Source organism: Babylonia areolata, chromosome 9 (genome assembly GCF_041734735.1).
Source record: "Babylonia areolata isolate BAREFJ2019XMU chromosome 9, ASM4173473v1, whole genome shotgun sequence".
Classification (NCBI taxonomy): Eukaryota; Metazoa; Mollusca; class Gastropoda; order Neogastropoda; family Buccinidae; genus Babylonia; species Babylonia areolata.
The window spans coordinates 6,235,828-6,262,926 of record NC_134884.1 but is presented as its reverse complement, the minus strand read 5'-3'; the positions used below and the strand labels follow the sequence as shown (position 1 = coordinate 6,262,926).

At 40.2% G+C, this 27,099-nt stretch overlaps 1 protein-coding gene across 1 annotated transcript in view; it reads right to left on the bottom strand.

The window, feature by feature from the left end:
• The window catches only part of LOC143285935 (uncharacterized), a 74,046-nt gene that overhangs the window by 24,697 nt on the left and 22,250 nt on the right, over positions 1 to 27,099 (bottom strand). The window contains exons 11-21 of the mRNA XM_076593388.1: positions 25,628 to 25,827; positions 23,344 to 23,416; positions 22,301 to 22,483; positions 21,182 to 21,223; positions 12,600 to 12,738; positions 11,029 to 11,135; positions 8,351 to 8,498; positions 5,814 to 5,889; positions 2,984 to 3,136; positions 2,067 to 2,136; positions 986 to 1,218 (exon numbers count right to left, since the gene is read on the bottom strand). Of these exons, the coding sequence (XP_076449503.1) occupies positions 986 to 1,218; positions 2,067 to 2,136; positions 2,984 to 3,136; positions 5,814 to 5,889; positions 8,351 to 8,498; positions 11,029 to 11,135; positions 12,600 to 12,738; positions 21,182 to 21,223; positions 22,301 to 22,483; positions 23,344 to 23,416; positions 25,628 to 25,827 (1,424 nt within the window). The remainder of the gene's footprint in view (positions 1 to 985; positions 1,219 to 2,066; positions 2,137 to 2,983; positions 3,137 to 5,813; positions 5,890 to 8,350; positions 8,499 to 11,028; positions 11,136 to 12,599; positions 12,739 to 21,181; positions 21,224 to 22,300; positions 22,484 to 23,343; positions 23,417 to 25,627; positions 25,828 to 27,099) is intronic.

Below are 27,099 nucleotides of genomic sequence, written 5' to 3'. Positions count from 1 at the left end.
CAGTGCCACCCTTTTTTTTTTTATAGTATTTTTTCTTGCATGCTGTTTTATATGTTTTTCTTATTGAAGTGGATTTTTCTACAGAATTTTGCCAGGAGCAACCCTTTTGTTGCCATGGGTTCTTTTACATGCGTTAAGTGCATGCTGCACACGAGACCTCAGTTTACGTCTCATCTGAATGACTAGAGATGATAAACCGAGGTCCTGTGTGCAGCATACACTTAGCGCACGTAAAAAAACCCACGGCAACAAAAAGGGCTGTTCCTAGCAAAATTCTGTAGAAAAAAAAACTTGGATAGGGAAAAGAAATAAATCTGCACACAGGAAAAAATACCAAAAAATGGGTGGCGTGGTAGTGTAGCGATGCTCTCTCCCTGGGGAGAGCAGCCCGAATTTCACACAGAGAAATCTGTTGTGATAAAAAGAGAAATACAATACAATACAACAGTAATGATGATAATAATAATGATGTCAGTGGAGTATTAATGATAATAACAATAATAATATTAGTAATGATAATGATAACAGAAATAATGCATCGTCTGTTGGGGCTTGACAGGACGATGCTTTGAATGGCTGTAACTACAGCTACAACAAGCACTACTTCTACTACGCACATACACATGTGTGTGCGTGCACACACACACACACACACCACACAAAAACATGCATGCACATACACAAAAAAACACATACATATACATATGTACATGTACACAAATACACACATACATGTGCACACATATACACGCACACAATCACACACACACAGACGCGCACACACACACACACACAACACACACATATATGCAAACACATATAAAGCACACACCTGCATGCACACACACACACACACAAAAGCACACACACATCCACAAACACACACACACCACACACACACCCCTTTTCTCCCCCCCCCCCAACCCCCCCCCCCCCCCCCCCCCCCCCCCCCCCCCCCCCCCCCCCTCCCCCCTCTCACACACACCTTCAACGCTCTGATCTCCGACAGCTGTTTGGGGGTCAGCTCCGGAGGTCGGTACGGCCGGAGGGAGGCGGGGTCAGGGGGAGGGGAGGGGGGTGGGTAGAGGATCTTGACCAGCACCGAGTTGGGCACGAAGCCCATGGGGCTCATGCCGTGGCCGGCACTGCCCGGGGTTCGGTTCCGGAGAACTTCCTGGAGGAAGGTGGTTGGGGCGGTCTCCGGGCGGTACTCCTCCTCTGAAAGTTCAGTTCAGTTCAGTTCAGTTTCTGTGTTAACTCTTTCCATACGAACGGCGAAAGAGACGACGTTAACAGCCTTTCACCCCAACTACCATCATCAAAATATTGCAAGCGGAAGGCTCTTATACTGAAGACGTGAATGTTGACAAAGAATATTACAATTCTGACGACGGAAGCTAAAGGTTGGGTCATTGAGAAACCCACTGGACATCCGAGGGGTCTGAGTAGAGGAGAAGAGAGGACTGGCCGTACTGAGTGAGTTAAGGGGGGGGGGGGGGGGGGGGGGGGGGGACACGGCAGTGCAAAAGAGACCAAAATGATGATTTTTCATGATTTGCGTTTTTGATGGATTTTGATTCTTGAACATCTCATCTCTTCTAATCATATGCATAAGTTTTTTTCCACTGTAAAGATGTCTTTAACAGTGAAAAAAAATTGCCAAAATAAAGATTGCTTGCTGAATCACGAAAGTGTTTATTAATAATTTTTTGTTCAATTTCGACGCAAGTTGTCAAGTCAAAAAAAAAAAAAAAAAGTATCGCATTGTACTGTATTGCACTGTATTGTATTGTACTGCAGTGCATTGTACTGCATTGCATTGCACTGTATTGCATTGCATTGTACTGCATTGCATTGTACTGCAGTGCATTGTACTGCATTGCATTGCACTGTATTGCATTGCACTGTATTGCATTGCACTGCGTTGTATTGTATTGCATTGCATTGTGCTGCATTGCATTGTATTTTACATTGTGTTATTGTTATTGTACTGCACTGCACTGCATCGCATTGTATTGCATTGCATTATATTACACTGCATTGCATTGCATTGTGCAGCAACCAACCTGTCTCCTCCCCCCCAGCCTCCAGTTTGCGTTTCAGCGTGTCCCCAGGAAAGGGGTCGTCTGGGGGAACCTGGAAATAATAAACAATAATGATAAGAATAACAACGACACATAGTTTTTCTATGGCGCGATATCCAGCACCAATGCTGCTCAAAGCGCCTTACATCATCCAGTTGACTATAAACATGACTTAAAAAAACAAACAAACACATATCAACCGCTCTCTGACTATGGAAAACATCCAGTGTGTTCATATGAATCAAAAAATGCACAACTTCAGAGATGAAACAGATTATGAAAGCTATGAAGTAAAGAAGGCTTAGATTAAAACAAAATGCATTTCACAGAACACACACACACACACACACACACACAGATATCCCTTCCCTTAACAACAACAACAAGGATGATAATAATAATCATAATAATGATGGAAACAATGATAATAACATTAACAAAAATAACATGACAAAGTAATAACAATAATTATAATAATGACTGAAATAATTATCATCATCATCACCATAATAGTATATTTCAACCGTGCCTTTTACTGAAATAGGATAGTGTTCATGGCTCATCTAATAAATAAAGTACAACAACTTTAGTTGGCTCCAAAAATTTACACTTGTATTGTCTGCGACGCCATTTTCGATACATATACAGATTAGCTTGTCATGGGGGGTCCTCAACTCGCTGGCTCGCTGTGGAGTGTGTTGTTACGGAATCTCATGACGAAACTTTCCATTCGACCCTCGACATGTTCGCAATGCCCGGTGTAGCTGCGATTTTTATGCTACCCTATGAGGAAAACATGGAAAAATTTTTAATTTTAGAAACTGCTATAGCATTCTGTCGTCCGGAACGCTACCTTACGGCAGGAACGCTATAGCGTTCCATCGTCCGGAGTGACCTACCGTGAGGCGCTCCTTGTTGTAGAACATCTTCATGTAGTTCCTCATGGCCTCCCGCTGGGTTCGCTTTGTCATCTTGGGTTTCTTGGCCGAGGTCTTCCCGCCGTCCCGGATCAGGCTCAGCTCGTTCTCACGGATCTCGATGTCGTTGAACGCCTGTGGAAAAAGGAGGAAGGTGGCAGAATGGTTGATAATAATAATAATAATAATAATGGTATTTATATAGCGCTGAATCTTGTGCATAGACAAATCAAAGCGCTTTCGCACCAGTCATTCACACGCATGCAAAACTCTAAAACTGGAGAAACTGAAGACAAGGAAGAGGCAGGGAAGGGAGGCTATTTTGGGAAGAGGTGGGTTTTAAGGCCAGACTTGAAGGAGCTGAGTGTGGAGACTTGATGAAGCGAAAGAGGAAGTTCATTCCAATTGCAAGGTCCAGAGACAGAGAAAGAACGGTGGCCAACAGTCAAGAGTTTGAATCTGGGTATGCATAAACAGAGTGGATCCGAAGCTGATCGTAGTGAGTGAGATGGAGTGTAGAGGTGAAGGCAGCCACAGAGATAGGAAGGGGCTGATTTGTGAATACATTTATAACATAGAGTGCTGATCTTGTACTTTATTCTGCGTGAGACAGGGAGCCAGTGGAGATGTTGCAAAAGAGGAGTGATGTGCTCAGATCTTTTCTTTCTGAGGACGAGTCGGGAAGCAGAGTTTTGTATGAGACGCTCAGCTGCCAATATAGAGAGTATGTTAGGGTGAGGGCTCAAATTGCTCAGCTGCCAATATAGAGAGTCTGCGAGGGTGAGGGCTCAAATCGCTCAGCTGCCAATATAGAGAGTCCGTGAGGGTGAGGGCTCAAATCGCTCAGCTGCCAATATAGAGAGTCCGTGAGGGTGAGGGCTCAAATCGCTCAGCTGCCAATATAGAGAGTCCGTGAGGGTGAGGGCTCAAATCGCTCAGCTGCCAATATAGAGAGTCCGTGAGGGTGAGGGCTCAAATCGCTCAGCTGCCAATATAGACAGTCTGTGAGGATCTGGGTTCAAACCCTGCTCTCGCCCTTTCTCCCGAGCTTGACTGGAAAATCAGACTGAGCGTCTAGTCTTTCGCACTTGGCGCACTAGACGGGCGCAATAGCCGACTGGTTAAAGCGTTGGACTGTCAATCTGAGGGTCCCGGGTTCGAATCATGGTGACGGTGCCTGGTGGGTAAAGGGTGGAGATTTTTACGATCTCCCAGGTCAACATATGTGCAAACCTGCTAGTGCCTGAACCCCCTTCGTGTGTATATGCAAGCAGAAGATCAAATACGCACGTTAAAGATCCTGTAATCCATGTCAGTGTTCGATGGGTTATGGAAACAAGAACATACCCAGCATGCACACCCCCGAAAACGGAGTATGGCTGCCTACATGGTGGGGTAAAAACGGTCATACACGTAAAAGCCCACTTGTATGCATACGAGTGAACGCAGAAGAAGAAGAAGTCCTCTGGCAAAATTTGGTAGAAGAAATCCACTCTGATAGGTACACAAATATATGTATGCATGCACTCAAGGCCTGACTAAGCGTATTGGGTTATGCTGCTGGTCAGGCATCTGCCTAGGAGACGTGGTGTAGTGTATATGGATTCGTCCGAACGCAGTGATGCCTCCTTGTTGAGAAAACGAAACTGAAATTGTGAAAAAGGGATCCTGGAGTCATGCATGTTTTATTTTTTTTATTCAGCTCACTCTTTACTGGTCAAATACTTCCCTTACTCCCCTTTGAAATGGTAACAATTAGTTTTGTACAAGTGGTTCCGTCACCAGTGGGGGAAAAAAAAAATCCATAATCTTGTACTGGTCTTGTACTGCATATACAAACCTTTGAAAACAAGTTATATGTGGCCTCAATAAAAAAAAAACATAAAAAAAAAGTTGAACAAATATCGGGGGAGTGGTAAGGGTGCCTCTCTCTCTCTTCTTTCATTACTATGCTTGTGACTTTATGCAGTATTGTGTTGTGTTGACCCTGTTCAGGGCAGGAACTGGATGTTTAAAAAAAACCCAAAAAACCCACACCAGTGTTTATCTGTTATCCTCGAAAACAAAGAATTTTGTCCTCTCTCTCTCTCCATTTTCACTCTCTCTGCCTGCCTGTTTGTCTGTCCTATCTGTCTGTCTCTGTCTGTGTAACTATCTCCTTTCCTTCTTCTCGTCTTAGATGTGGAGTGATGGCCTAGAGGTAACACGTCCGCCAAGGAAACGAGAGAGTCTGAGCGCGCTGGTTCGAATCATGGCTCAGCTGCCGATATTTTCTCTCCCTCCACTAGACCTTGAGTGGTGGTCTGGACGCTAGTCATTCGGATGAGACGATAAACCGAGGTCCCGTGTGCAGCATGCACTTAGTGCACGTAAAAGAACCCATGACAACAAAAGGATTGTTCCTGGCAAAATTCTGTAGAAAAATCCACTTCGATGGGAAAAGCAAATAAAACCGCATGCAGGAAAAAGTTTAAAAAAAAAAGGGTGGCGCTGTAGTGTAGCGACGTGTTTCACACAGAGAAATCTGTCCTGATAAAAAGAAATACAAATACAAATACAAAACCATTATATGTTTTTCTTGGTATTTCTCTAGTTTGTTCTCTTCTTTTCCCTTTCCTTCTTTTTATCGTTATCGTTATCATTTTCATTTTGTTTATCTGTCTTCAAGGGCTTGGATGGAAAAAAAAAAAGCACGTATACTTAATCTATTGCCCTCAGAAAATAAGAATTATTCCTTCCTCCCTTCCTTCCTTTCTTCGTTAATTCATTCACTCTCTCTGTCTCTCTCTGTGCCATGCTTTTCTCGTCTCACCTTCTCTCTGATTCTCCGCTCACGCATGACCTCATCCACTTCTTCCTTAGACAGCTCATCCTCAAAGTGGGTTACCCTGTGAAAAAAAAGAAGATAAAGATGATGATGAATGAATGAATGGTATGTATTTGTATTTGTACATCCGAGGGGTCTGTGTAGAGGAGAAGAGAGGACTGGCCGTACTGAGTGAGTTAAGGACAGCCATCTGAACTTCACACAAACTGGTTGAGATAAAAAAAAAAAAAAAAGTAATACAATACAATCAACATCCACTTAAACATTAAGAAAGTGTGAATGCAAATGGGCATGAATGAACTCACACACACTCACACACACACATAATCATACACACACACACAATCATGCACACACACAATCACACACACACACACACACACACTCACATGCACACACACACACACACACGCTTACACACACACACACACAATTACACACACACACACACAATCATACACACACACACACTTACACACACACACACACACAATCATACACACACACACACACAATTACACACACACACACACACACACACACACACACAATCATGCACACACACAATCACACACACACACACACACACTATTATTACACACACACACACACACACACACACAATTACACACACACACACACACACACACAATTACACACACACACACACACATTATTATCACACACACACACACAAATTCTCTTCCTTTCTCCTCCTCTCTGTCTCTGTCTCACACTCTTCCCACCCCTTCCCCCACATTTTTGCTCCACCCCACCCACACACAACCATTCGCAGACTGTACTCAAGAAAACAACAACAACAACAACAAAAACACACAAAAAACAACAGTTTCAGTTTCAGTAGCTCAAGGAGGCGTCACTGCGTTCGGACAAATCCATATACGCTACACCACATCTGCCAAGCAGATGCCTGACCAGCAGCGTAACCCAACGCGCTTAGTCAGGCCTTGAGAAAAAAAAGAAAAAAAAAGTGAATAAATAATAGATATGCTTACATAAATAAATAAATAAATAATAATTATGATATAAAAAAAAAGGGTAGTAGTAATGATAATAATAATAAAATAATAAATAAATAAATAAATAAATAAGACAACAACCCCAAAACAATACAACTGTCTGTGTGTGTCTACACAAAACAACCACCCCAAAACAATACAGTATCTGCTTATAACTGGCATGTACTGTGAGAAAACATGCTTTGCTGATGCAAGAACTAAAAACTCCACCGCAGCCAGGTTGACTCAGCTTCGGATTCATCGTAAGATCATTTTGACAAAGGTACACAGTGTACGACATCAAACCTTGACAACTGTCTTTTGTGGTCATCAGACTGACAATCAACACCTTGAACTGAAATCAATGATTAACAAACAAAAAAAAAAAAAAAAAAAAAAAAAAAAAGAGAGAGGCAAGGCCTTCAAGACTCACTTGTGATACACTTAAAAAAAAAAAAAAAAAATCCAAGCTTTTTATGTATTGAGTATAATTTCAAAATGTAATGTTTAAGATGAGAAAGATCAGTTTAAAGCAAATTAAGTCCCCTAGCATTAATTACAGAGTAATTTCCCTTTTTTTACTTCTGCACCAAAAACGTTTGCAAAATAAATAAAAATTCCGTGCTTAGTAAAAGAAGTTCCTGCTTGAACAAAAAAATGATAATAATGACTGCTCTTGTTGTTGGGTCAGAATATCAGATCAAAGTGCCAAGTTTAGAGAATACAAAAAATATAACAGTAAATGCAGTTTGCATATAATTAGGCTTCATTTTTTTTGTTTTTTTTGTGCCCATCCCAGAGGTGCAATATTGTTTTAAACAAGATGACTGGAAAGAACTGATTTTTTCTTATTTTTATGCCTAATTTGGTGTCAACTGACAAAGTATTTGCAGAGAAAATGTCAATGTTAAAGTTTACCACGGACACACAGACACACACACACAGAGACAACCGAACACCGGGTTAAAACATGGACTCACTTTGTTTACACGAGTGAGTCAAAAAGCAAAGCAAGCAGAGACCCAGGCTTTGAAACACAACCAACAGACCTGGATGAATCTGACAAACAGTTCTTCTTCTTCTTCTTCTCTTCTGAAGAAGTGGAGGACGAGGAGCAGCAGGAGAAGGAGGAGGAGGAGAGGAAGAAGGAAGAGGAGAAGAAGAAGGAGGAGGAGGAGAGGAAGAAGGAGGAGAGGAAGAAGAAGGAGGAGGGGGAGAAGAATAAAGAAGGAGGAGGAGAGGAAGAAGAAGGAGGAGGAAGAGGAGGAGAGGAAGGAGAAGGAGGAGAGGAAGAGGGAGGAGGAGAAGAATGAGGAAGAGAGGAAGAAGAATGAGGAGGAGGAAGAGAGGAAGAAGAAGAAGAAGGAGGAGGAGGAGGAGAGGAGGAAGAAGAAGAAAAAACAGAAGAAGGAGAAGGGAGAAGAAGAAGAAGACATCGAAGAAGCACAAGACAAAGAAGAAGAAGAAGAAGAAGAAGAAGAAGAAAGCAAGTGGAAAACTCACTTGAAGGAGGCGTGCGATCCCTTGAGGCGTTTGACGTCGTTCTTGTCCATGTGATCCAGCCGCTCTTCGTCGTACGGCAAGGGATCTTCTGACACGGGGTCCACGAAGCGCATGGACACCATCTTTCGCAGGTATGGCTTGGGCAGGTCTGGTTAACAATGAGTCACAGTGTCTCTGATCATCATCGAGTTGCTGTTGTGTCTACTGATCAACACTGCCGAGGACGTTGGCAGAAGGGTTAACACTTTAGGGGGGAACGTGACAGAATGGTTAAGACGCTCAGCTGCCAATACTAAGAGTCCATTAGGATGGGGGTTTCTATCCTGCTTTCGCCCTGTCTCCCAAAAATCAAACTGAGCGTCTACTCTTTCAGATGAGATGATGATAAACTGAGGCCCCGTGTGCAGCACGCACTTGGCGCGCTGAGAAAGAACCTATGGCGACAAAAGTGTTGACCTCGGGCAAAATTACGTGAAAAAGAAATCCACTCTGATAGGTACATAAATATACAGGCATGCACTCAAGGCCTGACAAGCGCGTTGGGTTATGCTGCTGGTTAGGCATCTGCCTTGTAGATGTGTGGTGTAGTGTTTATGGATTTGTCCGAACGCGGTGACGCCTCCTTGAGAAACTGAAACTGAAATTGATTGACACTGAGTTACTGTGTCTGATTAACACTGAGTTGCTGTGTCCAATTAACACTGAGTTGTTGTGTCTGACTGACACTGAGTTACTGTGTCTGATTGACACTGAGTTACTGTGTCTGATTGACACTGAGTAACTGTATCTGATTGACACTGAGTTACTGTGTCTGATTGACACTGAGTTACTGTGTCTGATTAACACTGAGTTACCGTGTCTGATTGACACTGAGTTACTGTGTCTGATTGACACTGAGTAACTGTGTCTGATTGACACTGAGTTACCGTGTCTGATTGACACTGAGTTACTGTGTCTGATTGACACTGAGTTACCGTGTCTGATTGACACTGAGTTACTGTGTCTGATTGACACTGAGTAACTGTGTCTGATCGACACTGAGTAACTGTGTCTGATTGACACTGAGTAACTGTGTCTGATTGACACTGAGTAACAGTGTCTGATTGACACTGAGTTACGGTGTCTGATTAACACTGAGTTACTGTGTCTGATTGACACTGAGTAACTGTGTCTGATTGACACTGAGTTACTGTGTCTGACTGACACAGTTGTAGACTATAGACTGAAGCTTTGTAAGTACTGATGATGATGATGATGATGATGATGGTGATGATGATGATAATATTAACAATAATAACAGTAACAATGATAATACAATAATAATAATAATAATAATAATGATAACAATAATAAAGATGGGCAGCCTGCTGTACAAATGACTTGTGGAGTCTGGCCTCTGACTATAGATTGAAGCTTTGTAAGTAGTGATGATGATGATGATGATGATATCAATAATAATAAGAGTAACAATGATGATAATAATAATGATAACAATAATAATAACAGCAACAATGATAATAATAATGATAACAATAATAAAGATGGGCAGCTTGCTGTACAAATGACTTGTGGAGTCTGGCCTCTGACTATAGATAGAAGCTTTGTAAGTAGTGATGATGATGATAATATCAATAATAATAACAGTAACAGTCATAATAATAATAATGATAACAATAATAATAATGGTAATAATAATAACAATAATAAAGATGGGCAGCCTGCTGTACAAATGACTTGTGGAGTCTGGTCTCTGACTATAGATAGAAGCTTTGTAAGTATTGATGATGATGATGATGATGATGATGATGATAATATTAATAATAATGACACTAACAATGATAATAATAATAATGATAACAACAACAACAATAATAATAATAATAATAAAAGATAATACACATAACAACAACAATATTAACAATAATAGTATTTATATAGTGCTAAATCTTGTGCAGAGACAAATCAAAGCGCTTTCGCACCAGTCATTCACACGCATGCATAACTCTAAAACTGGAGAAACCGAAGACAAGGAAGAGGCAGGGAAGGGAGGCTATTTTGGGAAGAGGTGGGTTTTAAGGCCAGACTTGAAAGAGCTGAGTGTGGAGACTTAACGAAGCAAAAGAGGAAGTTCATTCCAACTGCAAGGTCCAGAGACAGAGAAAGAATGGCGGCCAACAGTCGAGTGTTTGAATCTGGGTATGCATAAACAGAGTGGATCCGAAGCCGATCGTAGTGAGCGAGATGGAGTGTTGAGGTGAAGGCAGCCGCAGAGATAGGAAGGGGCAGATTTGTGAATACATCTATAACATAACAGAATGGAGTGGAACCAACTAAGTGAGGCCACTGTCACTGCAGGCTCAGTCAGCGCATTTTCATCAGCACTGACCAGATCACCATCCTGAGCCTGTGACCAGCAACCACTAAACATTTGTTTGTTTGTTTGTTTTTTTGTTAAGGTCTTGCTTCAGGAAGTGGGGCCTGGACCCTTCCGGCTGAACCAGGGGTTTTGATGGTCTTAACCCGGGGTAGACAGTTTTCTTTAGGTCTTCTTTGACTATTTTTTCTGCTAGGAGCATGCGTCCTCCTAGTTCCATCGCGTCTATATCGCCAGAAGTGGCGTCTGCAACGTACACTACCAGATCCAGATCCAGATCCATACACAGCAGACAGTTGCTCACATCTGTGCCAAGGGATGTGGAAGAGGTGCTGTCCAATGCCCACCAGCAGGTCCCCGCGAGGACTGCAGAACCCGATGCTGTTTGGGATGGCGTTCAGGCGCAGGAGTCTGCACAGTACCCCGCAGCTGATTAACAACAATGTATGGTTCATTTGTACAGAGCGTTTCTCTGAGTAAAGTTAGTATCAATGCGCTGGAAATCGCCCGTTCATACGCACACACACACACACACACACACACAGACTTACATACACACACACACACAGAAAACAACTCAAATTGTCAGTGAAGAAGGAAATAAATCACGAAAACACCTCACAGAACACATGAGGTTTTAGCTGGGATTTCAACAGATGGACTGTTGGTTGGTGTCGAAGATCACCAGACAGCGAATTGCCACCACTGATGGAAACAAAAAAAAACCCAACAACAACAAAACAAATAAAAAAACAAACAAACCAGTAACCTCGGATGTGTGTATGTATGTTTCCCTGTCACACAATCCAAGAGAATAATACTACCAGAGTTTGTTGTCATTTCACCCGATCAGACAATTCTTGTCATTCCAGGCCCAGACCTCTGATCTTCCCCCTGTCAATACAATAAAAAAAACAAGAGAGGCAAGGCCTTCAAGACTCACTTGTGATACACTTAAAAAAAAATCCAAGCTTTTTATGTATTGAGTATAATTTCAGAATGTAATGTTTAAGATGAGAAAGATCAGTTTAAAGCAAATGAAGTTCCCTAGCATTAATTACAGAGTAATTTCCCTTTTTTACTATCTGCACCAAAATGTTTGCAAAATAAATAAAACTTCCGTGCTTAGCAAAAGAAGTTCCTGTTTGAACAGAAAATGATAATAATGACTGCTCTTGTTGTTGGGTCAGAATATCAGATCAAAGTGCCAAGTTTAGAGAATACAAAAAATATAAATATAACAGTAAATGCAGTTTGCATATAATTAGGCTTCATTTTTTTTTGTTTTGTTTTTTTTTGTGCCCATCCCAGAGGTGTAATATTGTTTTAAACAAGGTGACTAGAAAGAACTGAATTTTTCCTATTTTTATGCCTAATTTGGTGTCAACTGACAAAGTATTTGCAGAGAAAATGTCAATGTTAAAGTTTACCACGGACACACAGACACACAGACGCAGACACACACACACACAGACAACCGAACACCGGGTTAAAACATAGACTCACTTTGTTTACACAAGTGAGTCAACAATACCAATCCTATTATTGATAGTCAGTCGTGTCCGACTATGACCATCAGAACAGCAGAGGAGGCAACTGCTGTCCCGACTATCTGGGCTAGAATTTGATTACAGTGGAGAGGGAGAGTGCGAATGTGACTGGAGTAAATGTTTACCTGCAAGATGTCTTCCAAACAGGTATAAAATCAATCCACATAGAACAATTTTTGTTTTTTTTCCAAGCAACTGGTTTGCGGAAACCCCCCCCCAATATGTGGCAAAATAATCAATGTGTTGATTGTGGCTGCACAACAGAAGAAGAAGCTGCAGCCCACGAACAAAGAAGAAGAAGAAGAAAAAGAAGAAGTCCTCTCACCGAACCAGCCTGTTCTTATCGTTCCAGATCCGGATGGTACCGTCCATGCTGCTGGAGGCAAACAGCTTCATCCGAGTGCAAGACGTCAGGCCCGTGATCTGGTCCACATGGTCGTCGTCAGGCTTGTGGTCGTGGCGGTCTGGAGAGAAAGACAGGTGTCCATGTAAGGGCAAGACAAGACAAGACAAAAGACAAAATCTTTATTATCGAGGGTGATAGATAAGCAAGTTCACATGCTTTTTTTTTTACATCCAGCCCTCGCCCTAAAGAAGAGGGAATAAAGCTAAAGAAGTGAAAATAGGCACAAAAAAAAGAAAAAGAAAAAAAAAGAAAAAAAATCAAAACAGAATTAAAAAAATACACCTTTATTCCACCATTCACAACCATTCTACAAAAACAAACAAACAAAAAAACCCATGTGAAACACACACACACACACACACACACGCACACATTAAAAAAAACCCCAAAAAACCCCAGTCTACAAGAAAAAAAAGCGAAAAAAACCAACAAAAAACGAAAAGAAACAACAACAACAACAAAAAAAAAAAAGAAGAAAAAAGAACAAATACACACAAAAAACAAAACAAAACAAAAAAATTCCCAAAACAACAACAAAACTAAGGACCCAACCGAGAAAACAATAGTCCTTCCGACTACCTTCTGAGGTACAGAGGAAGAGGGGATGAGGGTGTGTGTGTGTGTGTGTGTGTGTGTGTGTGTGTTTGTGGGTGTGTGTGTGGGGGGGGGGGGGGGGAGGGGAGTGTGGGTGTGTGTGGTTGTGTGTTGGTGTGGGTGTGTGTGTGTGGGTGTGTGTGTGGGGGGGTGTGTGGGTGGGGGGTGTGTGTGTGCAGGTAGGGGGAGGGTGTGGGGGGGATCAGGGGGAATGGGGTGGTCATGGCAGTCTGCAGGGGAAGACATGTACTGATGTAAGGAAGGGATGTGTGTGTGTGTGTGTGTGTGTTGTGTGTATGAAGTCAAGTCAAGATTTTATTTCACGATGGTAAATTGAATAAGCAACAATTGCTTTTTTTTTCTTTTTCTTTTTTTTTCTTTTTTACATCAAGTCATCAATGAGATAAATAGAAAAAAAATATAGGAGAGAGAGAGAGAGAGAGACAGAGAGAGAGGGAGAGAAAAGAAAAAATGTCCATGTGGTTGTCTTCTGGCTTGTGGACATGGTGGTCTTCAGGTGAACGAACACATCTGCATTATTGTCTTACTTTGTTAGAAATAATAATAATAATAATAATAATAATAATGAGCACTTATTCATCACCTTTTTCAAAACAGAGCACAAAGTGCTTTTCATGCATGAAAAAAACCTCAATAACAGAAAATGACCACACACACACACACACACACAAATCAGTTTACATTAACTTGAAACAGACTCATCCAACTCTCTCACACACACATACACACACACACACACACACACTATGCACACATAAAAAAAAAACAAAAACATACACACAAACACCCACAACCAAAAAGCAAACACACGGAAACACACACATTCACGGTCTGTATGTCTGTTTGCATGAATAAAATGCGAACAATTCCGAACACAAACTGCTGGATCACATATACCTCCAGGTACAAGCGACTGAGTATAGAAGCTTACTGCCATTTTCATCGCAATCCTCAATCAAAACAAATTAAACATACTTACGGATATTATCTTTCTATCACAACAGCCTCAGCAGAATATATGTGACGCCGCACATGAAAATCATGGATAAAGTCGCTGGAGTAAATTTCACGCAACACGCTAAGAAAGTGACAAGGGGTGAAAATATCAAATTTGAGTTTTTTGGTTATTCAGATTCTATGATTCTTTTTCTATTAAATTTCCAAGTATTATAAAGAAATATAAAGTATAAGTGCTTTATTTTGATGTTTCCCCGTTGGGAATTGGTGATCAAGAGTGGGAAACAGCGAACTCGTTTGCCCCAATTTTCTCAGAAGTACGTTTGTGATCATCACGAGACTCAAATGCATGTATCTCAGAAACTAATAAAGACACTTGAATTCTGTTTTTCTGTGTGTTATTCAGAATTCTCTTTACTTTCAGATAAAAGAATAATATCATTTTGTGAATTTTGACCATTATCCATGATTTTCGCATGCACCATCACATATTCTCATGACTTAAACAGAGCCAGGAATAAAAAATCATTTTATTTTTTGCTTCATTTCATAATTGAATCAAATGAAAAAACATTGTAACATAGAACAAAACATAAACAAAAAGAAACACCCCCAAAACCCCAAACAGAGCCATTTAAACCTAAACAACAACAAAAAGAAAGAAAGAAAAAATCATTTTCAATATAAAACTACAGAATAAAATCAAACAAATCAAACAATAAGAGAGGCAAGGCCTTCAAGACTCACTTGTGATACACTTTAAAAAAAAATCTAATCGTCAAAATGTGTTCTGTATTTGTTATTATAAAGCTTCGGGTTAAAAGAAAGAAAAAAAAAAGTCCTAACAGCAGATTCGAACCCCACGTGTTCGGGTGAGAAGAAATTGTCTTACCCATTACACTATCGTGGCTCCTTAACTGACGTTCAAAAATATAACTTTTAAACATGCTTTTTTTTTTTTTTTAAAGGTTCTTAAAAGTATTTACACTAGGTGCACGTTTGATATTTTGTTTACACAAGTGAGTCAAAAATAAAAGGAAACAACAATACAACGACATAATTTTTCCATTTATTTATTTTTTTTAAAGAAAGAAACAAGACATAATATAATTACAAGAAAGAAAAAAAGAAACAGAGGCAAGCAAACTAATAAGCAAAATCGTTCCAGCTTCACATCCAAGTACATGACAAGCAGATGCACCTATGATGTACTTCAACCACCCTTCCAACAACACATCAGGTGATATTCAGCATCACTCACTTCTTCACCAAACCCTGAAGCTCTTGTGATTATAGTAATAGCAGCAGCAGCAGTAGTAGCTGTAGCAGTAGCAACAGCAACAGCAGAAGAAGTAACAGCAGCATTAGTAGCAGCAGTAGCAGTATTCGCAACAATGCTAGTAGCAGCAGCAGCAGCAGCATTAGCTGTACCAGTAACAGCAGCAGCAGTAATAGAAACAGCAGCAGCAGCAGCAGTAGTACTAGCAGTAGCAGCAGCAGTAGTAGTAATAGCAGCAGCAGCAGCAGCAGCAGCAGCAGTAGTAGTAGTAGTAGTAGCAGCAGCAGCAGCAATAGTAGTAATAGTAGTCGCAGCAGTAGTAGCAGCAGCAGCAGCAGTAGTAGTACTAGCAGTAGTAGTAGTAGTAGTAGCAGCAGCAGTAGTAGCAGCAGCAGCAGCAGTAGTAGTAGTAGCAGCAGCAGCAGCAGCAGTAGTAGTAGTATTAGTAGTAGTAACAGCAGCAGCAGCAGTAGTAGTCGTTGCAGCAGTAGTAGTAGCAGCAGTAGCAGCAATAGTAGTAGTAGCAGCAGCAGCAGCAGCAGCAGCAGCAGTAGTAGTAGTAGCAGCAGTGGCTGCAATAGTAACAGCAGCAGACGTAAGAGCAGTTGTAGTAGTAGCAGCAGCAGCAGCAGCAGGAGTAGTAATAATAACAACAGCAGTAGTTGCAGCAGCAGCAGCAGTTCCGGTCATAGCAGCAGCAGTATCAGTAGTTAGAGTTTTTTGTAGAAGTGTACAACAAGACGACCATTTTCAACCCCCCCCAAAAAACAACAACAAAAAAAGACAAAGAAAAAACATCAAAAAACAAAAGCCCCCACCCCCCAAAAACAAACAGAAACACATTCCCAGTGTTTCTATTACATGCACACACACACACACACACACACACACACACACACACACAAAAGGCCCATTCCATGATAAAGCATTTTACCCCCTTACATCCTTAACCCTTTGAGCCCTGAGTTCCTGAGCAATTCTAACCCTTCTGCCTGAGCTCCTGAGCCAAAATTTGCAAATAATTGGTATTAAACCCTTTGAGCCCTGACCACCGCTTTACCGGTGACAGAGAAAAATATGACATAATGCCCAGCCACCGGTTGAGCGGTGCGTAAACGCTTGAAGCGTGCAGAGTCTCAACCTGGCCCGTCAGGGCAGAAATCAGGGACAAAACATGCGAGAAAACAACTGTACACAACGCAGCAAGTAACTGACATGCTTGATGATTTATCGGAAGTAGAGTATGACAATGATTACTCTGATAGTGAGGTGGAATTCGAATCGGATGATTTTGCTACAGATAGTGATGTTGAAAATGAATCTGAGCATGCAGAATCAGTTGATCAAAGGAGGCGTGTCAGGTTGAGACTCTGCACGCTTCATGGTAGAAATCGATCTTTTTTTTATCCAAAGCACATGCACAAAACACAGTGAAAAGGCGCGGCAATGTTGGTACCACATTCACTGACGTCAGAATATTGTGGTGACCAGGCATTATGCCACCCCTCCCCACCACCGGTAAAGCGGTGGTCAGGGCTCAAAGGGTTAATGAATATCAAAGTAATAAAACACCGCACTCCAGGGTAGGTGGTGAAGCCAAAACCCATGGGACATTACTGTTATTTTTAATCGACAATGCAGGTTTTCATTATGATATGACTATATCTAACATATGAGTTCACACACACACACACACTGCTGTGTAAGGGAGTTAAGTAGGCAACTTGTTGAAACAACACATGGCAATGTGCAGTTAAAAAAAACAACAACAAAAAAAACCCACCATACATATTTTTGATGATTCTCTCTCTCTCTCTCTCTCTCTCTCTCTCTCTCTCTCTCTCATACACACAGCATGCAGTGAACATGATTAATAATTCATTATTCACAAACACAGCAGACAGATATATGATAAATGATATTCACATAACAACACATGACAATAAAATCACTCCAAATTCATTCTTGTAAAGTTACACACATACGCGCACACTCTCTCTCTCTCTCTCTCACACACACACACACACAGCCACACAGACAGATGGACAGGCAGTCACACACAGACTTGCTGTTCAACACGCACTTACCATGCAATCCCAGTGCACAGCGACACACCACACACACACACACACACACACATACTTACTGTGCAAAAGCAAGACTCCACACACGCACAGACACAGACACACACACGCATACTTACTGTGCAACAGTGCAACAGCAAGACTCCACACACACACACACACACACACACACACACACACACTTACTGTGCAACACCAACACACACACACACACACACACTTATTGTGCAACACCAACACACACACACACACTTACTGTGCAACACCAACACACAACACACACACATACTCACTTACTGTATAACACCAACACACACACACACACACACACTTACTGTGCAACACCAACACACCACATACACACACATACACACACACATTTACTGCACAACCTCAACACAAAGCAACACACACACACACACACACACATATCTACTTACTGTGTGAAAGCAACAGCAACACACACACACACACACACACACACACACACACTTACTGTGCAACACCAACACACCTCACCACACACACACACACACACACACACACACACACACACACACACACTTACTGTGCAACACCACCAACACAACACACACACACATACCTACTTACTGTGTGAAAGCAACAGCAACACACCACACACACACACACACACACACACACACACTTATTGTGCAACACCAACACACCACACACACACACACTTACTGTGCAACACCAACACACCACACACACACACACTTACTGTGCAACCCTCCTTCGTTTCCATCATTGGCAAACACTAGAGTGACATAAGGAAAAGCAAAGGCAACAATACTCAAGCAGTCAACTTCTAAAAAAAAACCCAAAAAACCCCAACAACCCCCCCCCCCCCCCAAAAAAACAACAACAAAAAACAAGAGAGGCAAGGCCTTCAAGACTCACTTGTGGCAAATTAAGTCCCCTAGCATTAATTACAGAGTAATTTCCTTTTTTTTTTTACTATCTGCACCAAAAACGTTTGCAAAAAAAATAAATAAAAATTCCATGCTTAGCAAAAGAAGTTCCTGTTTGAACAAAAAAATGATAATAATGACTGCTCTTGTTGTTGGGTCAGAATATCAGATCAAAGTGCCAAGTTTAGAGAATACAAAAAATATATATATAACAGTAAATGCAGTTTGCATATAATTAGGCTTCTTTTTTTCTTTTTTTTCTTTTTTTTTTGTGCCCATCCCAGAGGTGCAATATTGTTTTAAACAAGATGACTGGAAAGAACTGATTTTTTCCTATTTTTATGCCTAATTTGGTGTCAACTGACAAAGGATTTGCAGAGAAAATGTCAATGTTAAAGTTTACCATGGACACACAGACACACGGACACACACACACACACACATACACACAGACAACTGAACACCGGGTTAAAACATAGACTCACTTTGTTTACACAAATGAGTCAAAAATGCTGCAAAAGGATCCGCCTTATTTACCATTATTTACCGCCTCAAGTTTACCACGGACACACAGACATACACACACACACACACACACACACAGACAACTGAACACCGGGTTAAAACATAGACTCACTTTGTTTACACAAGTGAGTCAAAAACCACTTCACCTTCTCTCACAAAACACAGCCGAACACCTCTGCTAACATGCTTGAAGAGGAAAAAAAATTGGCCTATTGCTAACGCATCCACGTCGGAAACAAAACAGTCTGAGCGTGCAGGATCGGATCCCACACTTAGCAAGTATTTCCTCCCCCTCCGCTGGACCTAGACTGATGGTCTGGACGCTAGTCATTCAGATGAGACGGTAAACCGTGGTCTCATGTGTTGCTAGCAAGCACTTTGCGCATGCAAAAGAACCCACGGCGACAAAAGGGTAGTTCCTGGCCAAATTCTGAAGAAAAATCCACTTTGAAAGGAAAAGAAATATAATTAAGGGAGAAATGGTTTGTTTGTTTTTTAAAGAAAAAAAAAAAAAAAAAAAAGGTGGCACTGTACTGTCCTGGCCTGCTTTCCCTGGGAAAAGCAGTCCGATGAAATATATAGAATTCTATTGTGATTTAATCAATGATTTAAATCTAATTTGCTGTGACAAAAAAAAAGTAAAAACAATACAACACAATACAATACAAACATATATATATATATACATATGATAGTCAGTCGTGTCCAACTATGACCATCAGAACAGCAGAGGAGGCAACTGCTGTTCCCACTGTTTGGGCTAGAATTTGATTATAGTGGAGAGTGTCTTGCCCAAGTTTCATCCCCACTCTCTTGGCCAAGAGGGGTTTTAGGACAGTCGGCACTGGGATGGTTCCCAAAGGCCAACCAGCCCACAAGGCTGCAGCACTACGAGCCAGTGCAATTTTGCCTCCTAGTTTGAGAGTCATAGTCCTTCACAAAAGACCAAAGCTGTGAATGATTTCCGATTGACTGGAGAAACCACTGATAATACAGCTCTCACTTAGCTGTTGGCCCAAATATAAACTTATGTCAATCACCATACAAAAAGACACTGAATACTGGAAGTGGTGTGAAAAACAGAGAGGGAATGCTGAGAGCATGGCATGACTGCAGCCAAAATCATTTTCTACTTCGTGGAAAAAGAAAAAAAAAAAAAAAGAAAAGAAAAAGAAAAAAAAAATTCCAGCCAATTTACAGTGAAAAAAAAAAAAAAAAAAAAAAAGAGAAAAATGCAACTATCTAAGACGAAAACATCTCCACCAACAACAACATCTTCCATCAACTTCTTCTCCCCTCACAGATCAATATTTATGTGCACACTGATGAAAAATAATATTTCATTAATTTTATAAAACCAAGTTCTGGTATGACAAGCACGTTTTTTTGCCCCTCCCCCCCCCCCCTTTTTTTTTTGCCCGTGTGTGTGTGAGTGTGTGTGTGTGTGTGTGTGTGTGTGTGTGTGTGTGTGTGTGTGTGTGTGTGTTTGTGTAGGTAGGTAGGAAGGTATATTTGTATATATGTATCATGTATGCATGCTATAAATAGTTTAATGTAAAATACAACTAAAAAAAAGACTATTTAAGAAAATGACAAGCATGGCATGGCTTTTAACATCAATATTTGGAAAGAACAAAATAAAAGCAGACTAAGCTACAGATTATTTTCCAAAAGCAAACATTGCAAACACATATGAAAAAAAAAACTGAGAAAAAAGAAGCAAGAAATCTGCTTATAAAAAAAAAAAGAGAAAAAAAGTGCAGCCATATTATCTAATAAATCACCAAACAAAAGCTGAAATGTCAAAAAACAAACAAACTTGTAAATAAAAAGTGCAGCTAAACTATCCAAAGAATATCATACAAAAGCTGAAATGTGAAAGCCATATTATCCAATAAATCACCAAACAAAAGCTGAAATGTCAAAAAACAAACTTGTAAATAAATAGTGCAGCTAAACTATCCAAAGAATACCATACAAAAGCTGAAATGTGAAATAAAACAAAAAAAAACAAAACAAAAAAAATACATACAGAGAGAGAGAGATAACAAAATCAAGAAAGAAATATGAAAAAGATGAAGTCAGCCACTGTATAAACTGTCTTACTCTTTTCCGACATCATATCAATCTCTTCATCGTCTTCAACTTCTGTAAAGTCAAACATGGAAGACATTGTTAGGCAGCCATACTCCGTTTTCGGGGGTGTGCATGCTGGGTATGTTCTTGTTTCCATAACCCACCAAATGCTGACATGGATTACAGGATCTTTAACATGCGTATTTGATCTTCTGCATGCATTTACACACGAAGGGGGTTCAGGCGCTATAATACAAAAGCTGACACACTACCACAGAATACAATACAATGCAATACAAACGGAAACACATACCATAGAATAGATAATGACGCAACACAATACAAAAAGTAACACACACCATAAAATACAACACAACACAATACAATAGGTGACACATATCATAAAATACAATGCAACACAACACAATATACAAAAGGTTACACACACCACAGAACACAACACAACACAATACACAAAAGGTTACACACACCATATAATACAACACAACACAATATACAAAAGGTTACACACACCATAGAATACAACACAAAAGGTGACACACACCACACAATATGGCCTAGAGGTAACACGTCCGCCTTGGAAGCGAGAGAATCTGAATGCGCTAGTGCGAATCACGGCTCAGCTGCTGATATTTTCTCCCCCACCACTAGACCTTGAGTGATGGTCTGGACGCTAGTCATTTGGATGAGACGATAAACCAAGATCCCGTGTTCAGCATGCACTTTGCGCACGTAAAATTCTGTAGAAAAATCCACTTTGATAGGAAAAACCAATAAAACTGCAGGCAGGAAAAAATACCAAAAAAATGGGTGGCGCTCTCAGTGTAGCGACGTGCTCTCCCTGGGGGAGAGCAGCTTGAATTTCACACACAGAAATCTGTTGTGATAAAAAGAGAAACACAAATACAAAAGGTAACACATACCATACAAAACAACACAATACAAAAGATAACACATACCATACAAAACAACACAATACAAAAGATAACACATACCATACAAAACAACACAATACAAAATGTATCACATACCCACAGACTACAGACACAACATAACACAACACAAAAAAGGTAACACACACACACACCACACAACACATCACAACGCAACACAAAAAGTGACACGCACTTTTCTCCGGCAGGTTGTAGATGACGACGTTGAAGGTGGCAGTGGCGGGGTCCTGGAAGGACACGCAGAGAGTGGACTTGATGGTGGACATGTAGGCCGGCGTGTGGGCGCAGTAAAAAGACATCAGCGGGGCCAGGGCCTCCTCCGCAAAGGGGTACAGGCGCCAGACTTTGATCACGTTGTCTGAGAACAGTAAAAGTTGTATACTTTCCAGAAAATAGCAAATACTGTTTTGACAAGGGTTTTACAGGCACCCGACTACAATAATGACGTTATCTGAGAACAAGAAAAAGTGTAAATTCCAAAAAGGGTGTAGGTGCCAAACTTGAATGATATTGTCTAAGAACAGAAAAAAAATGACATTCGAAAGGGGTACAGGCGCCAGGCTTTGATCACATTGTCTGAGAACAGAAAAAGTATACATTTCAAACAAATACGGGCACCAGACTTTAATCATGTTGCCTGAGAACAAGAAAAAGAATACATTTCAAATGAGGTACACACACCAGACTTAAATAATGTTGTCTGAAACCAGCAAAAGTATACATTCCTAAAGGCATAGGCACCATAATTTAATGACCTGGTCTGAGAACAAGAAAAAAAAAAATTCCAAAGGGGTACACGCACCAGACTTAAAAATCAAGTCTGAGACAAGAAAAAGTACACATTCTATAGAGATACATGCACCAGACTTTAATGACATTATCTGAAAACAAAAAAAAAACCAACTATATTTTCAAAACAATGGCAATATTGTCAGACAGGGGGTACATCAACGGACCAGACTAATGACAATGAGACCAAAAAAAAAAGAAAAAGAAAAAAAGTATACATTATGGCCTCCTCTACCTCTATATGGATATACACACAAAGGCGGTTCAAGCACTAGCAGGTCCACATACACATTAACCTGAGGGAAAAACAACAACCAAAAAAAAAAAAAAAAAAAAAACCCAACACAAAACAGCCTTTTCACTGACGATTATTCCCATCAGCAGCAGTAAAGGGGTTAATCTACCAAACAGCAAGCACTGCCAACTTACCCATGCCAGCAGATATGAGCTGGTCCAGCTTGGAATTGGCGATCATGTTGAGCACACCCTTGCTACCATGCGCCTGCACGTAACATAGCACACACCCACTGTAGCTTTTTGACTCACTTGTGTAAACAAAGTGAGTCTATGTTTTAACCCGGTGTTCGGTTGTCTGTGTGTGTGTGTGTGTGTGTGTGTGTGTGTGTCCGTGGTAAACTTTAATATTGACATTTTCTCTGCAAGTACTTTGTCAGTTGACACCAAATTTGGCATAAAAATAGGAAAAAATTCAGTTCTTTCCAGTCATCTTGTTTAAAACAATATTGCACCTCTGGGATGGGCACAAAAAAATAAAAAATGAAGCCTAATTATATGCAAACTGCATTTACTGTTATATTTATATTTTTTGTATTCTCTAAACTTGGCACTGTGATCTGATATTCTGACCCAACAACGAGAGCAGTCATTATTATCATTTTTTGTTCAAACAGAAACTTCTTTTGCTAAGCATGGAAGTTTTATTTATTCTGCAAACGTTTTGGTGCAGATGGTAAAAAAGGGAAATTACTCTTTAATTAATGCTAGGGGACTTAATTTGCTTTAAACTGATCTTTCTCATCTTAAACATTACATTTTGAAATTATACTCAATACATAAAAAGCTTGGATTTTTGTTTTGTTTTAAGTGTATCACAAGTGTGTCTTGAAGGCCTTGCCTCTCTTGTTGTTGTTGTTGTTGCTGCGTCATCATCTACAATAATAAATTGTATTTATATAGCGCTGAATCTTGTGCAGAGACAAATCAAAGCTCTTTCAAAACCAGTCGTTCACACACATGCATCTCCAAACTCGAGAAACTTAAGACAAAGAAAAGGCAGGCGAAGGAGACTGTCTTGGAAAAGAGATAGGTTTTAAGGCCAGACTTGAAAGAGCTGAGTGCAGGGACTTGACAAAGATAAAGAGGAAGTTTATTCCACAAGCAAGGTCCAGAGACAGAGAAAGAATGGCGGCAGACAGTGGAGTGTTTGAATCTGGGTATGCATAAACAGACTGGGTGAGAAGCCGATTGTAGAGAGCGAGATAGGGTGTAGAGGTGAAGGCAGCCACAGAGATAGGAAGGGGCAGATTTGCGAATACATTTACAACATAGTGTTGATCTTGTACTTTATTCTGTGTGAGACAGGGAACCAGTGGAGATGTTGCAAAAGAGGAGTGATATGCTCAGATCTTTTCTTTCTGAGGACAAGTTGGGCAGCAGAGTTTTGTATGCGCTCAAGCGACTGAATGGATGAAGCAGGCAAACCAGACAATAGAGAGTTACAGTAGTCAAGGTGAGAGAGAGAATGAAAAAAACCGAAGTCTTGGTATTGCATTGGTGGACAGATATTTCCAAATTGAACTGACCCTCATGGACTCACCGTATTGGCAGATGAGCGTCTTAATCATTCTGCCACAAATATATATCTAATGTGCATGTACTCAAGGCCTGACTAAGCATGTTGGGTTATGCTGCTGGTCAGGCATCTGCCTAGTGGATGTGGCACAGGGTATATGGATTCGTCTGAATGCAGTGACGCCTCCTTCAGAAACTGAAACTGAAACTGTGTTGTGATAAGAAATAATATGATATGATATGATATGATATGGACACTTATACATAAGCGTGTTGGGTTATGCTGCTGGTCAAGCATCTTGCCTAGCAGATGTAGGTGTAGCGTATATACATATATGGATTTGTCCCGAACGCACTGACACCTGCCTCCATGAGAGTATCAGTATCAGTATCAGTAGCTCAAGGAGGCTTCACAGCGTTCGGTCAAATCCATATACACTACACCACATCTACCAAGCAGATGCCTGACCAGCAATGTTAACCCAACATGCTTAGTCAGGTCTTCAGAAAAAAATAAAAATAAAAATAAAAATAAAATAAAATAAAAATAAAAAAAAAAAAAAAGAGTAAAAAAAAAAAAAAAAAAAAATAAAAAAAAAAAAAATAAATAAATAAATACCCCCCCCCCCCAAAAAAAAGAGAGATAAATACATAAAAAAAATACTACTACTAATAATAATAATATTTAAAAGGCGCAAAATCTTGATTAAGTCAACTTGAGGCGCGTGCGCACACACACACACACACACACGCACACACAAAAGATGATAAATAAGCAAATCAATGTAAAACGTGCAGACACACGTTCACACATACACACACACACACACATGCATAACAGATATGCAACAAAAGAGAAAAAAAACCAAACGAAACTGAAGACTGAAACTTAGCCACCCACCTCCACTTTGAAGTCGATGGCGCCGGTCTCCCAGTTGTACACACAGATGTAGCCGTCCTTGCGGCCTCCCAGAAGGAGGGTGCGGTTGCGAGATGCGTCCGTGGCTTTCGTCGCCACGGACCTCTTGAGCATCGACCAGATGTTGGCTTGCGAGTTCAATTCAATGACGTACTCATACACCAGCAAATAGTTGCACATCTCTGCATGGCAACAGGGGGAAGAGGCAGCAAACAGTGAGGGATTTTTATTTATTTATTTATTTATTTTTTATTATTCATCTATTTAATCATTCGGTTAATTCGTATTTTAATTATTATTCATTCACATGGTAATGAGGTTTGCTAGACAAGTGACGATTTGTTCATCTATTAATTAATCAGTTGATTTAGTTATATACCTCTGTACTATTTATTCACATGATAAATAAATGGGGCACAAGACTGTTAACGATTTATTTAATAATCAATTTATCAAATGATTTACATATAGTATTTATTCACATGGGAATGAGGCACCAGCCAGACAGTAAAGACTTATTAATCTATTAATCAATCAGTTAATCCATATCTTATCATTCATTCACAACAACTAGAACGCTAGACTGTGATGATTTATTTGCCTATTTACTAATCAGTTAACCTACCTCTTATCATTTATTCACATGGTCATGAGTGTGCTAGACAGCGATGATTTAATTCATCTGTTGATAAATTAGTTAATCTATATTTATTTTATCTATTCACATGGTAATGAGGGCATGAGACCGTGGGGGTTTATTCCTCTATCAATTAATATATTGATACATAGATATAGATATAGATAGATAGATAGATATTATTCACATGGTAATGAGGGCACCAGACAGTAGTAATTTATTCATCTATCAATTAATCAGTTAATATATATATATTATCATTTACTCATAGTTGTCAGGGCACCACACAGTGAGGGGTTTATTCATCTATCAATTAATCAGCTAATCTAATTTTTCATTATTTATTCACATGGTAACGAGGGCACTAGACAGTGATGATTTATTCACCTATCAATTCATCAGTTAATCTATATTTTATTTTTGACTGACGCAGTACTGAGGGCGCCAGACAGTGACGATCTGTTCATGTATAATCAATCAATTAATCTACAGTTATTCATCTATTCAGTTGGTAACGATGGCGACAGACAGTAATGATTTATTCATCAATTCATTTATCAGTTAATCTATATCTTATTATTCATTCACACGGTAATGAGTGCGCTAGACAGTGAGCATTTATTCATCTGTTAATAAATCAGTTAATCTATAGTTATCTATCTATTCACATGCTAATGAGGGCAACAGGCGGTCAGGATTCATTCATCTGTTGATAAACCAGTTAATCAGTTAATCTATATGTCATTATTTATTCACATGGTAATGAGTGCGCTAGGCAGTGAGAATTTATTCACCTATTGGTTTAGCAGTTAATCTA